At 42.3% G+C, this 11,737-nt stretch overlaps 1 protein-coding gene across 1 annotated transcript; it reads left to right on the top strand.

Moving 5' to 3' along the window:
* Nucleotides 1–2,325: 2,325 nt before the first annotated feature.
* C5H14orf180 (chromosome 5 C14orf180 homolog) lies at nucleotides 2,326–10,690 on the top strand. The gene is made up of 4 exons (XM_015629599.2): nucleotides 2,326–2,631; nucleotides 4,966–5,092; nucleotides 6,811–6,837; nucleotides 9,564–10,690. The coding sequence occupies exons 1-4, from the start codon at nucleotides 2,341–2,343 to the stop codon at nucleotides 9,764–9,766; spliced, it is 648 nt and encodes a 215-aa protein (XP_015485085.1). The 5' UTR covers nucleotides 2,326–2,340; the 3' UTR covers nucleotides 9,767–10,690.
* Nucleotides 10,691–11,737: the final 1,047 nt, after the last annotated feature.

Below are 11,737 nucleotides of genomic sequence, written 5' to 3' on the forward strand. Positions count from 1 at the left end.
ATACATTGCATGAAATGAGATCAAAACTTAGATGAAAAATTACTTTAAAAGGAAGGACAATATTAAAGGAAATTCTTACAGCTTCTAATGCAGAAATCATTCCACTATAGTAACTATTATTTATCACCAGTGATTTCAGAGGCTGGATAAGTTATTTTCATGGACTTTTTTACTTCAGGCATTGGGTTGTGTTTTATTCCCAACATATGTCCAATTTTAGGTTGTTAAACTACAATCAAAAGCACTTAGCACAAATGGAACTGTCCCTGTCTTGAGATTTGAACTCCTGACATCTTTATCCGCTGAAACTTGAGTGCCCAGGTAACTACTAATTATTCAAGCATTTACAACCATTACTATCAATATAATTAGCACATCTTGAGATAAAAGTGAGAATGTCACTATGAAATTATCATTCCTGGCATTTAGATAGCAATCTTTCATGAAAACATTTATAAGCTGCCCAATTATTTTTCAATCAAACAAAGAAAAAAATTATTTACATTTACAGGGAATCTAGAACTGAAAAGAAATCATTTCTAGCATCAAAAATTATAGATGTTGTCTCCATATGTCCATTTCTTGAATAAAATAAATCCCACCAACTTCTGTATTGGTGGTTTTGTGGGATGTTTTGTTGGGGTTTTTTTTGAGAAATTACCAAAATATCTTTAACCAAATACTTAGAAAACTGTGAAGCCTTCCTTTGAACAAAGCTGGGTTCAGTGAAAAAGACATGAACGAGGTTTTTCATTCAGGTCTGAAAGCTGACAAGTGCACTGCCCCACTCTGCAGGAATAAGGGGCTGCACAAGACCTTCTTATGTGCCTTGCTGGGTGACACTACTGAAAATAAGTGAGACAGTTCCCATGGACAAAGTCAAAGCTAGATAAGGACTAGAGTTTGACTTCCCTAATCCCACCTTCATCAGTTTTGTTGGCCAAAACAGGCAGGTAGATTCCTTTTTATATGAATTAGAAGTGATTATCACAACAGGTGGAAGGAGGAGCCAGGGAAGCCAGGGACCATGGTTTGACAGGTTTTGTCATCTTTCTCTCTAGGGTCTTCTATAAAGGAAATTTTAAAGACTGTCTTTTCCCCAGCAAAAAAACATCCTAGATATCCTGAAATAACTTTTGTGGAACACTTGCAGGACCCACCAGGGAGGGGATTTTGGGAGCATTTCACAAGCCTGCAGCTGTGAGCTGGTTCCAGCATGAGGAGAAGCCCTCCTTCACCCCAATGCACAGGAAAGAGAAGGTAAGATAATCCTCTCTGGGAGGCTTTTAGATATGGTGCATTCGGTGGAGAGCCTAGACCAGCAAAATCTGTTCCTCTCCACGTGGATATTGATATCACTAAGGGCAGGCTTGAGGTCAGTAGACCCATGCAGAGGCTGAGCTGCAAGAGGGCAGCAAGTCCTGAGGGGTCTTCTGGCCCCACATCAACCACAGAAACCTTCTCTGCTGCTCTGGCCCAGCTTTCTCTGGATCCCAACCCTTTCCATCTACTCACCCATTCCCCATATCCCTGAGAGGAAGTGTATAAGTGGTGAAGCCCACAGAGCAGCTGTGCTCTCTGGTTCCCAGTGCCTGTATGAGCGTCTTGCAACCCTCTCTGCACTGCAGAACAAGGGCCAGCCCTGACCATGACATGGAAATATCCATCCAAACACCTGCTAAGAAACCAAACCATGTACATTACACATGACACTGCAAATAAATAGTTCCAAGAAAAGAAAAAAATATAAATAAAATTAAAAAAAAATAAAAATAAAAAGCACAAGCTTGTGCTTTCAGGGATAGTAAATCAATATGTTTCAGCAATCATGGCAGGTATTTTTAACTAAAAATTTTATATTTGATGATGCCCAGTCTTCAGCATTTGACAAGGGGCTGTTAAAACCTCTTGAACAGTAAATCACTTCTCTTTCTATCAATAATCTTATTATAATATGAGTAGAAATGTCAAATGTTTAAATCCCATTTTATTACTATAATAATGGATTTAATTTGTAAAACATATAAAGTGAGGCCATAACTGTTCTGGAGGGAGATATCTGTCATCCCATTATATTTATATAATTTCCTGATGGCTTTACCCACATATTTTGAATGGAAGAAGGATTAAAAGCAATCCCACTTGCAAGATATTAGCAATTGGGAATGGATTCCAGGAAGAAAATCTCAGAAATGCAGCAACTGTTTTTGGAAAAGGCACCCTCAGCTTCACATTCACACAAAACAAGCACGTAGGTGTTTGTCTGTGACTTGCTCCATTCAGGCCCTCTCCCGGTGCCAGAAAAGCCCTGCTTCCAGCTGCACAATCAGTATTATCACAATGTGCTATTTTTGGCTCCTGAGTGCATCTCTCTTGGCGTCATCCTTCCCACTCCAGCCCTGGTACGAAGGGCACAAACTCTTCTTTCCCCTCCCTCGTCCTCCGCTGCCGCTCCCGTCTGCGCGGTGCCGCAGAGGGGTCTCCGGACGCTTCTCCCTGGTCCTTCTCATTTTCCTGGGCAAGAGGCTTTCCATCCAAAGCTTCATGCAGGAGGCTTCATGTTGGCATCCAGAGTACATGTCCCAAATATGTCCAGCCTCACTTTCTGATCCTAGTGGCAAGGAGCCACAGGTAAGTAATCTTCTGACGGGAGATGGAGTCCCTGTGTCCAGTGCCTGGAGCTTGTTACAAATGGGTTTTTTAAGGGTCATACAATTTCCCAGCTATCACTTTGGTAGGTTTCCAGCTCTTGTTGCAGTAAGTTGACGCCAGATTTCTGTCTGAGGGGACAGTGCATTGTTTGTTCTGACACTGTGTAGCTTTGATTTCCGCAAGTTATTAAAGTCTAGTAAATATTGTAAAATTACTTCCTTTTGAAAGTCTTCCTTGGCTAGGTACTATCCAACCAGCTAGTTGTCCAATGATTTTCTCTTTTGACGTGATGTCGCTACTAAGTGTTTGGAAAAGCTCATCTGATCAACAGCTGCACTTTGAGTTATAAATCTCTTCAAATACAAGGTTCAGTTTCCTTGATTGTGCCACAGGAGAAGCCCTCATAGCTAAAGCTATAACCACCCCTAGCCTGAGCTGGGCTGTGTCTCCCTAAACCTGTTTCATTTTACACAGGATAATCAAATATTCATTATGTAAGTAAGTGTGTGTGTGTGGCTGTTGCAGAGTGATTGGGGTACTCACCTGGTAGATGAGAGACCCTGTTCCCAGTGACCGCTCCAATGAATATTTAAGTATTCCCTATTAAATATTCATTGGAGCAAGGGTAGGAGCAGACCTCTGCCACCCCCAAGGGAGCACCCAAACACCAGGCTGTAAACTCATTCTTTCTTTCTTTAGGCCAATGAATATTTAATTATTCAAGGCTAAACAAGACAGCTTCAGTGGCAGAGATTGAGATTCCCTGCTCCTGTGTGTGCACCATAACTCAGATGATGAGGACTTGTCTATAAGATGTATTTTTACTTCTTTGGATTTGGAAAGAAGTAAAATCCATGTTTCCCATAACCTGGATGGAGCTTCCAGCTTCTTAGCTGCTGAATGAAAAACACAGAGCTGCAACACACACTGTCCACAGTCGTGAGACAGAGGTGATATGACCCCAGGATCAGAGAAAGCATCCTTATCAGTGATGAGATTTGTTTTATGAATCTCTCGGGAGAAGGAATCAAAGCTAAAGACATTCCTCACCCCACAGCAGTTCCTGCTGGCTATGAAATATGTTTTTTGAGGTTATCCAAAATGTGATGTGTAAAACCTGTTTATCCCCTTTACTCTGGGGTCTGACACCCCCAGATTGCAGACAGCAGGACCTAAACCTGATTCTGCAGTCCAGGGGGTGGGTGTGTGAAATGGTGAGTGTGGGGAAAACATCCAATGAGAAAAGTCAAGGCAATGGCATTTAAAAATAACAATAAAATTATTTTTTTAATAAGAAAGCACAGAAGTAGTTAATTGAGGAATAGAAAGATCAAAGCAAGGAGAAAAATTGAAGTAAGGAGCAGGCAATCACTGAGTGGGGGAACAAACAAGGGTGGAAACAGGGAACAGGGACAGTGACCAGGAGAAATAAAACCTTTATCTAGCAGAGGAACAGAGTGGAGAGATGGAAAGGGCTAGAGAAGAATATTTCAGTCTTAAAAATAAATTACTAAGAAAGTCTACCCCTCACTTTGATCTTTGAAAAGTGGAAAAATTGCCACCTGCTCTCTACTGCCAGAGGGCAGCGGGTGTCTGAACCAAGGTTCTTTGGATTCACTTTGGGCAGTTGACTGTGGGATCATTCCCATGCAGAACAGTGAATTATTGCTGTTATTGCAGCTCTGTTTCTTGTAATTTCAAAGAATTCACAGCATTATGATTCTGTTGTTAAAGACTAAATGTGATTTCTAGGCAAAATTCAGAGCAACAGAAAATTCAGAGCAACAGAATAATTGTTACATTGAAGTGCAAGTAAATTTCCTTCTTGAACCCATCAGAAGTGTCCAAATCCAAGTCAGCTGCCTAGTCCCAGTTGTTGAAATGGTAACACTGCATTCTGAATGAAACTGCTTAGCTCAGAACATTTCAAAGGTGCTCCAAATGACATGGTTCATATATTTCATATCACATTTATGTTTTTCTAAGAACAGCCCTAGGCTGTTGAGCAGCCACCATCAGCAAATATTTGTTACAATTTAGGGAAACCCTTTCTGAAAATTTTGCTGTCCATCCTTTTAACTATCCTTTTCCCTGAGAATACAGCTTTAGAGCACTGCAGGTCTATGGCAATGTAGGAATATCCCTTTGTCTTGCTGTAAATATTGCAGTTGCCTGACTATGTCCAAACAGATGTGTTACATATCATGTCCTTCAAGGGACACTGTAACAGAGCCACCAAAGGTCAAAACATCACCCAGATATATTAACCCTGTCTGAATGGCCACGTGTTTTGTGTTTTGATGAACTCTTTAGACAGATGACAGTAGCTGTCCTCCTTCCATTCTGAGGAAAAGGCCACCTGTGGACCAAGCTGTGGGGGAAAAGCGGAGAGCAGAGAGAAGGGTTCGATTTCGTGAGCCAGAAGAAGTCATTGAACATGGTATGCTCAAGTTATCAGGAATTTTGGCATGACCTTTCTGGCTTTTAACATCCACTCTGTCTGTCCACAGCAGCTTCCCCCTCTGATAATTTGTGATTTTCAGCTCAGCACGGAGCAGAGGATGGATGATTTTTGCTCTGTGCTCTGCAGAACTGCATCTGGTCCCTTTGCCTGCCTGCCCTGGGAGGAGACAGACTCCTGCCTCACCCCAGCTGCTGTCACAGCCCCAGAGTCAGCTCCCACAGGGATCACTGGAGACCATGGGCTTGGCTGGGCCCCAGGGCTACCCCAAAACAATGTTTCCACTTAGACCAAATTTAAACATAATTTTGTCATTTTGGGTAACTGGGATGCCACAGAATACAATAGCAAAGGTCTGAGCCTAGCAGCCAGGGTGTAATAACTTCTGCCAACAAAGACACCCAAGGACTGGCATAGCCAACAAAACCTCTGGTCTCCTCATTCATGAGCCAAAATATTGCAGGTAGGTCAACTGGGAGTCACCTTCAGCAGAGGTCTGGCACAAGGATCCAGTTTGCACTTCTGCATGTGCTGTATGCCACACCAAATAATAATTGGTGTTACCTTCTTACTTTCCCAAACTCATACAACCAAGAAAATTCTATTTATTGGTAGAGAACTAAAATTATATGGGTTTGATATGTCAGTTGATCAAAACACAGGTGGCAGAATGGTAAAATTTCAATGTCAGCCACCTGTTTGGACTGCTACAGCTTCTGAAAACAAAGCTTGGCATCTGCTGGTGTGTCTAAAAACAGAACTCTTATTTGTTTGGCAATACTTTGTTTGGGATGCCTCCTGATGCATGAAGGGGAAACTGTTTCTTAATAAGCTTATTGACGTGGCCTGGGCTTTCCCACCAAAACAGAACTCCTGGAAAGACTCGGTGAGTCAACCTTAAATTCCTCAAAACTCATCTGACTGCTCATGAGCAGGATTCCAACGGGAATTAATAACTCCCTCAGCTCTCTGCCACAGTCCATGAGCACTGGGAATCCTGCAGTCTGTCCAGCCCATCCCAGGGGACCAGGCTGAGCTCCCACTGGCTCTCACTTCAGCAAAGCCATGCTGGAACTCATGCAGGGAGCTGCAAGCATGGAGAAGACTCTGACTCTTTTTCATGGATTCATGAGAAATGTTCCAACCCATAATTAGCATTCTGTGTTGCAAACAGTCTGTGATTTAGATTATTTGCTGTTTGTCCACACAATGTTATTCACATTAAGGATGGTAAAATGAAGGTTTCTGGCACCACTGAAATTTTTCCGTTCTATGGACTTTTCATCCTGGATTGTGTCTGGGCCTTGGCTGCCAAGCAGACTCATTTCCAGGATATTGTTGATGAAAGTTAGCCTGACAGTGCTTTCTTAACTTGCATTCTTTCAGCCTGCTGGTCTGAATCCTTTCCTTTCTAGGAATTATGTGGAATAGGGACGGGTTTTTCCTGACCTCCCTGCAACAGCATCAATCCTGCCTCTGAATTCTCACACACAATAATTTTCCCTCCCTTTCCAAAGTGCTCCTGCATCTGCATGTTTGCATGGATTGGGTAGGTCCTCACCCAGAGCCAAAGAGGTTCCCCAGCATCTCTCAGGTGATGCAATTTCAGAGACACTGCTTGGTTCTGGCTTTTCTTGTGCACCCACTGCCAAGAGACCTTTCCAGGAGAGTAAGAACATTTTCGTTCTGTTTTCTAGTCATTTCCTGCTGTGACTACGTAGTGGGTAAGTTGAATTTTTCACATTATAACTGTGAGCCATCCATAGCATTAACCTGAGTTCGCTTTTTCAGCTGGTGTGATGCAATGTGCAAATATACCCTCCATTTACACAGCATTTTGTGTTGTCAGTGGTTGTTGCTTTTTCTTCTCAGAATAAGCAGCACAATGATGTGTTCTGGTGCAATTTTAAACAAGACATCTAGTAAGACAGATAGTGGAAACAAAAATTAAATCCCTGAAGCTATTTTTAATTTAAATATAATTAATATAATTTTATGGCACTAGAATAGGTACAGGTTTCTCACTAAGATATGCAAGGAAAGCACCCCAAGCTAAACAATAGTTCTCCCTGCTGAGTTCCACATGAGGGGAAGAGACAATTCATTTATATGCTGACAGCAGGGTAGAAATAATAAAAATAATTGTTTTTTTCTGTTTTTCGTTTGAGGCCTGGCAGCCTCACAGACCCCCAAGCTAATGAGTGTATCTGGATATTCTGATGGTGATCATTTCTAGAGCCCCTGCTGTAGGCAGTGCAGCAAAGGGCAGAGGGGTACCTACATACATGTATACATGCGCACACAGACCTATAGTTTTGGGAGGCCAAAAAGCCTCTCAAGCAGACGTCCCCCAATCCCTCAGCTATTGCTGTTGTCCAGGAAGAGGGGCTGTATGCTCATGACAATGGAAGCATCATCTAGAGCTGTTATTGGGCTAGAAACAGGGTATTACAGGCAAAAAAGGGCCCAGTGGAAAAGCAAAGATCAAATATTCTTCAGGGTGCAGTGGAAATGTGTATCCAGGGCAGGAACTGAAACAAAATCTCCTGTATCCAGGTCCAGTGCTTTTCTCAGATGAGTTGCCATGAGACTGGGCACAGGTCTGTGTTCTTCCAACAAGCAATTTAACTAACAAATTTAAGCTTTAAATTTCTAATTGTAATCTAGAAAAGCAAATTTGATTTTCAGCGCCTAAATGTAGTGATGAACTGAAGCTGTTGTGAGCACAGTTCATCCCAATTTTGCAGGTGGAGTTATTTTTCTGTATTATTATTAATTTCTGTTAATGGATAGAACATATTTCATAACTGAGAGGACACAGGGAAATCCCACTTTTACATTTGAGATCACCCAGAAATTTCACATGGAAAGCAACTTTTTAAACCTGAAGGGGTTACAAGCACTTCATATGAAAATGTTGATATGAAAAGTTGTTCAGCTTCCACAGGAAGGTTTCCTTGCTCCCACATGTGCTCATCAGCCGAGCCCCAGGTTGGAAAAGGCAGGTGGGCACCCAGTCAAGAGCTGTAGCCTGTGGTGTGGGAAATCTCACAAGGGAAACACCAACTCCCAACCCATAAATCTCTGCAAAACCAGAAAGTAGTGAGCAATTCCCTGGCTAAACACCTTCATATCAACCCTTCATAGAATAATGCCAAATAAACAAATTTATAAAATCTGAAGTCTGCACATGGATAATTTGCAAACAGAAAGAAGGGCTAAATTCAAATGAATAAATTACTTGCTGCAAATAACTCACTCAGATCTATTATGGGACATTGATTTGGTTTCTGGTTAGCTATAAAATGACTGCCTATTAACATTTTACCTTTTCCCCACACACTTTTTGATACATTATTATGTGTTTCTGGCTTGGTTTTATGACTTTTACCTTCCTCTCTGTACATCTGTATGACAGTTTAATTGACTGGTGTGTATTCCAGGGCTCGGAGTGGAAGCTAATTTAAATACGTTACAGCTAATGTTGGCCCTTTACCCATAATAATACACTCCACATTTTTATCTCCTTATTGATTATGTGCATATGGCAGGAAAATAGCTGCACACTATGGGTTTTATTCAGGCATGAATTTGGCTTTATACTGCATGTTTAATACTCTAAGTGCTTTATGAAATAGTGCCGACTGTGCAATGGCCATGTAGGCAGACAGAGCAGCCAGATCTGAATCAAACTGCATCCCCAAGGCCCAGGGATGGATATGCAGGCAAGGACTGGGATGCAGCTGCCAGCAAGCTGAATGCAGCCCTCTGATTTCCACATGTGTGCTGTGCCTAAGACCTGAGGCACTTTAAACATATTTGAAAAGTATTTTGAAGGCAAGAAAAATCTTTTCAGTACCCTCCTGCTGAAGAGCAAGTGCAGAGGATGTCCTGGTGTAATTAGCAGACATAGCACTTGGAGAGTGGTTCAAGCCACCAGAGCTTTCTGGACATGCCTCTTGGTTAATGGAGCCATGTCTGGGTTCTTTGCACAATTAGCAGGAGTCCCAAACAAGCTGACTTACCAGGGAAAAGGACAGAAATCTATAGATTCTCTCTTTTATGGAACATTTATGAACATTAAATAATTAGACTGAGTAGCTTCATATTCTCCTAATACTCAACATTTAGGGTAAAGGTATAAAAAATAATTGCTGAAGAGGAAGTTGAGATCATGCATTAACTATGCTAATCCTGTTCTTATTGTATATAATTAAACTCTTTAAATGCTCCATTAGATGATATCTCTCATACTCACCACCCTCCATCAGGAGGTGTGACTCACTACCACTTAACTGATGCCGACAGAAGTGCTCACCACCAGAGCCCTCTGTACCCTGCTGTTGCCAGAAAACTGGGACAAAGGCATCAGCAGGGGATCAAATTTGGGAAGTGTTTAAGATGGCACTAAAATAGTGCTGCTTTCTCTTTTCTCCTCATCACCGTTCAGCAGATGACAGGACATCATCTGGATTGCCTGTGCTCCTGTGGCTCTCGTTTTGTGGAGTGCTGATTCTTGCTGTGAGCCTCTACTACACCAGCATGAAGCAGGATGTCAAAGTCCTGGAGGAATTTCAATCCCGACTTGTCATCTTCTTCCTTCATATAAGACACGTTGCTCAGAGGTGCTGGACTTGGTTTTTGAGGCAGTAGCAGTGTCCTTCAGCCTGACACTGCTAAGAAACATCAGTGCAAATCTCCCAGCCTACTGCAGCCACATGCAAGGAACACATGAGCATCCGCCCCAAAGAGCAAGAGAATCACCCCTGCTGTGCACCATCTGGCAAACACTTGTTCTCCTTTTTCCTTCTTTGTTGTTTGGGGTTTTCTTTCACATCAATGAACATTCAAACTAATGCCTCCTCAAGTCTCCTAAGAATTATTTTGCAAAAGTTAAAATAAAGCTGAGCTGTTGCACAGACACTGCTCTGGTGGTCAAAGGCTTGGAAAGCTGCTATATTTATATACCTGAAATGATTATTAGTAAAATCCCAGCTAACAGCTTTCTTGTTTCCCTTCATGCTTTGTTTTTTCTCCATGAGCAAAAGCTGGCTCTTAATGCTTCACTTGACTCCCAGCTGTGAAAAAGAACACGAAAACTCATTTAAACAGAAAATAGTTTATTTGCCTAACATAACAAATAGCAGCATTGGAACCCAGGTTAATCATCAAATCAGTAGTTTAATCCTCTGGGTTTGATTCTGTCCATAAACCCCACAGGCTGACATGCAAGATTTATGATAGTGCTTGTATTCAGACAGAGGTTATGCCTTCGTGTTCAAGGCCCTATATCATGGCAATGTGGATTGCTTATGAAGGTGTTGGATGCATAGTTCCTTTATCACTCCATTGTCCCACCATACTATGAATTTGTCTGAAAGAAATCCTTTCGATGGAGATCATGTGAAATGGTGCTCTTGGGTATCTGAGAGGAGAACAAATGACTGCAAGTTCATGAGCTCCAAAGAACCGGCACAACCAGATTTTTAGACCTTAGATTCTGCTAAGGTAGCACCTGATGTGTGCTTTTGTTATTTTTTATGGTAAGATTGACATCAGAACCTCTAAGAGCTGAAGTAAAAGGGAAAAAATAGGGGGAAAAAAAACACTCCAAAGATGAAGAGATGTCTGAAGACCTTGGCTTATATTCCCCTTGCCACTGCAACAATCAAAAAGAAAATATGGTGCTTTATTTTTAGATATTTTTTCAAAAGAGGGCCATGCATCTGCTCTTCTCCCAAGGAGCCCAAGAACTTTAACCAGGAGAGGATAAACAGAAACATCACAGACAACCTTTTCTTAGGAGAAGAGGGGTCAGCAGCTTAATTGAGAACAAGTCAGAAAAATTGCAGCCCAAGACAGAAAGTGCCTTCAGTGGCGACTCTCATGCCCCTCTTAGGCTGTCAAAGCCTCAGGGGTGGCATGGGGCAGGAGCTGCCTGGGGAGCAGAGGTTGCTCTGGGCTGGGAAGCAGAGGGTGCTGCAGGAGCAGTGTTTGGCACAGGGGCTGTGTGCAGATCACTCAGGTACCCCAGCTCAGAGGGTAAGTTCCACCACTGCTTGCCTCCCCTCTCCACTGTCTCAGCCCTGCTGTTTAAGTAATAAAGAAAGGTTTTAAACATGTGTGCTGGTGAATCTCTGGGGAAAACATTTAGATTGGTACATGGAGCAATGGGGTCATTTCGACTTCTGTTAGCATGTTTTAATGTTAGTGGAGTTTTTAATGTCCAGGTTGAACTCTTTGGCAAATCAATGGTGTTTCTTTTTGGCTCTGGGCTGACTCCTCTTAGGACTGTGAGGGAAAATGCAGAGCTGGTGTGAAGACCATATATGTGCTCACCTTCCTGGACAGCTTCCCAGGAGATGGATAGAGGACCACCTTTCCACTGAGCCTGCTTTAAATGGAAAATGTCCACGTTCCTTTTCTCAGGCTCAATTTATTAGTGTGAGAACTGCTATCACATCTGGGCTGTCAGGGATATTTAGCAGAGGAACAGCTATTTTTGGCTTTTGTGTTGGCTCTGTTTGGGACTGTTTTGGGCATGGGAAAAGGCAGCACTTGAGTTATCTTGAGACCACTGTTGAGGTCTCACCATGGCTTTACAAGGTCTCCCAGGTCAGGATT

The sequence above is a fragment of the Parus major genome, chromosome 5 (assembly GCF_001522545.3).
Source record: "Parus major isolate Abel chromosome 5, Parus_major1.1, whole genome shotgun sequence".
Lineage (NCBI taxonomy): Eukaryota > Metazoa > Chordata > Aves > Passeriformes > Paridae > Parus > Parus major.

Coding starts and splice junctions, on each gene's coding strand:
- C5H14orf180 (XM_015629599.2), top strand. CDS start 2,341: ATGTGCTATTTTTGGCTCCTGAGTGCATCTCTCTTGGCGTCATCCTTC. Junction 2,632..4,965: donor CTAGTGGCAAGGAGCCACAG/GTAAGTAATCTT, acceptor TGAACTCTTTAG/ACAGATGACAGTAGCTGTCC. Junction 5,093..6,810: donor AGAAGAAGTCATTGAACATG/GTATGCTCAAGT, acceptor TCTGTTTTCTAG/TCATTTCCTGCTGTGACTAC.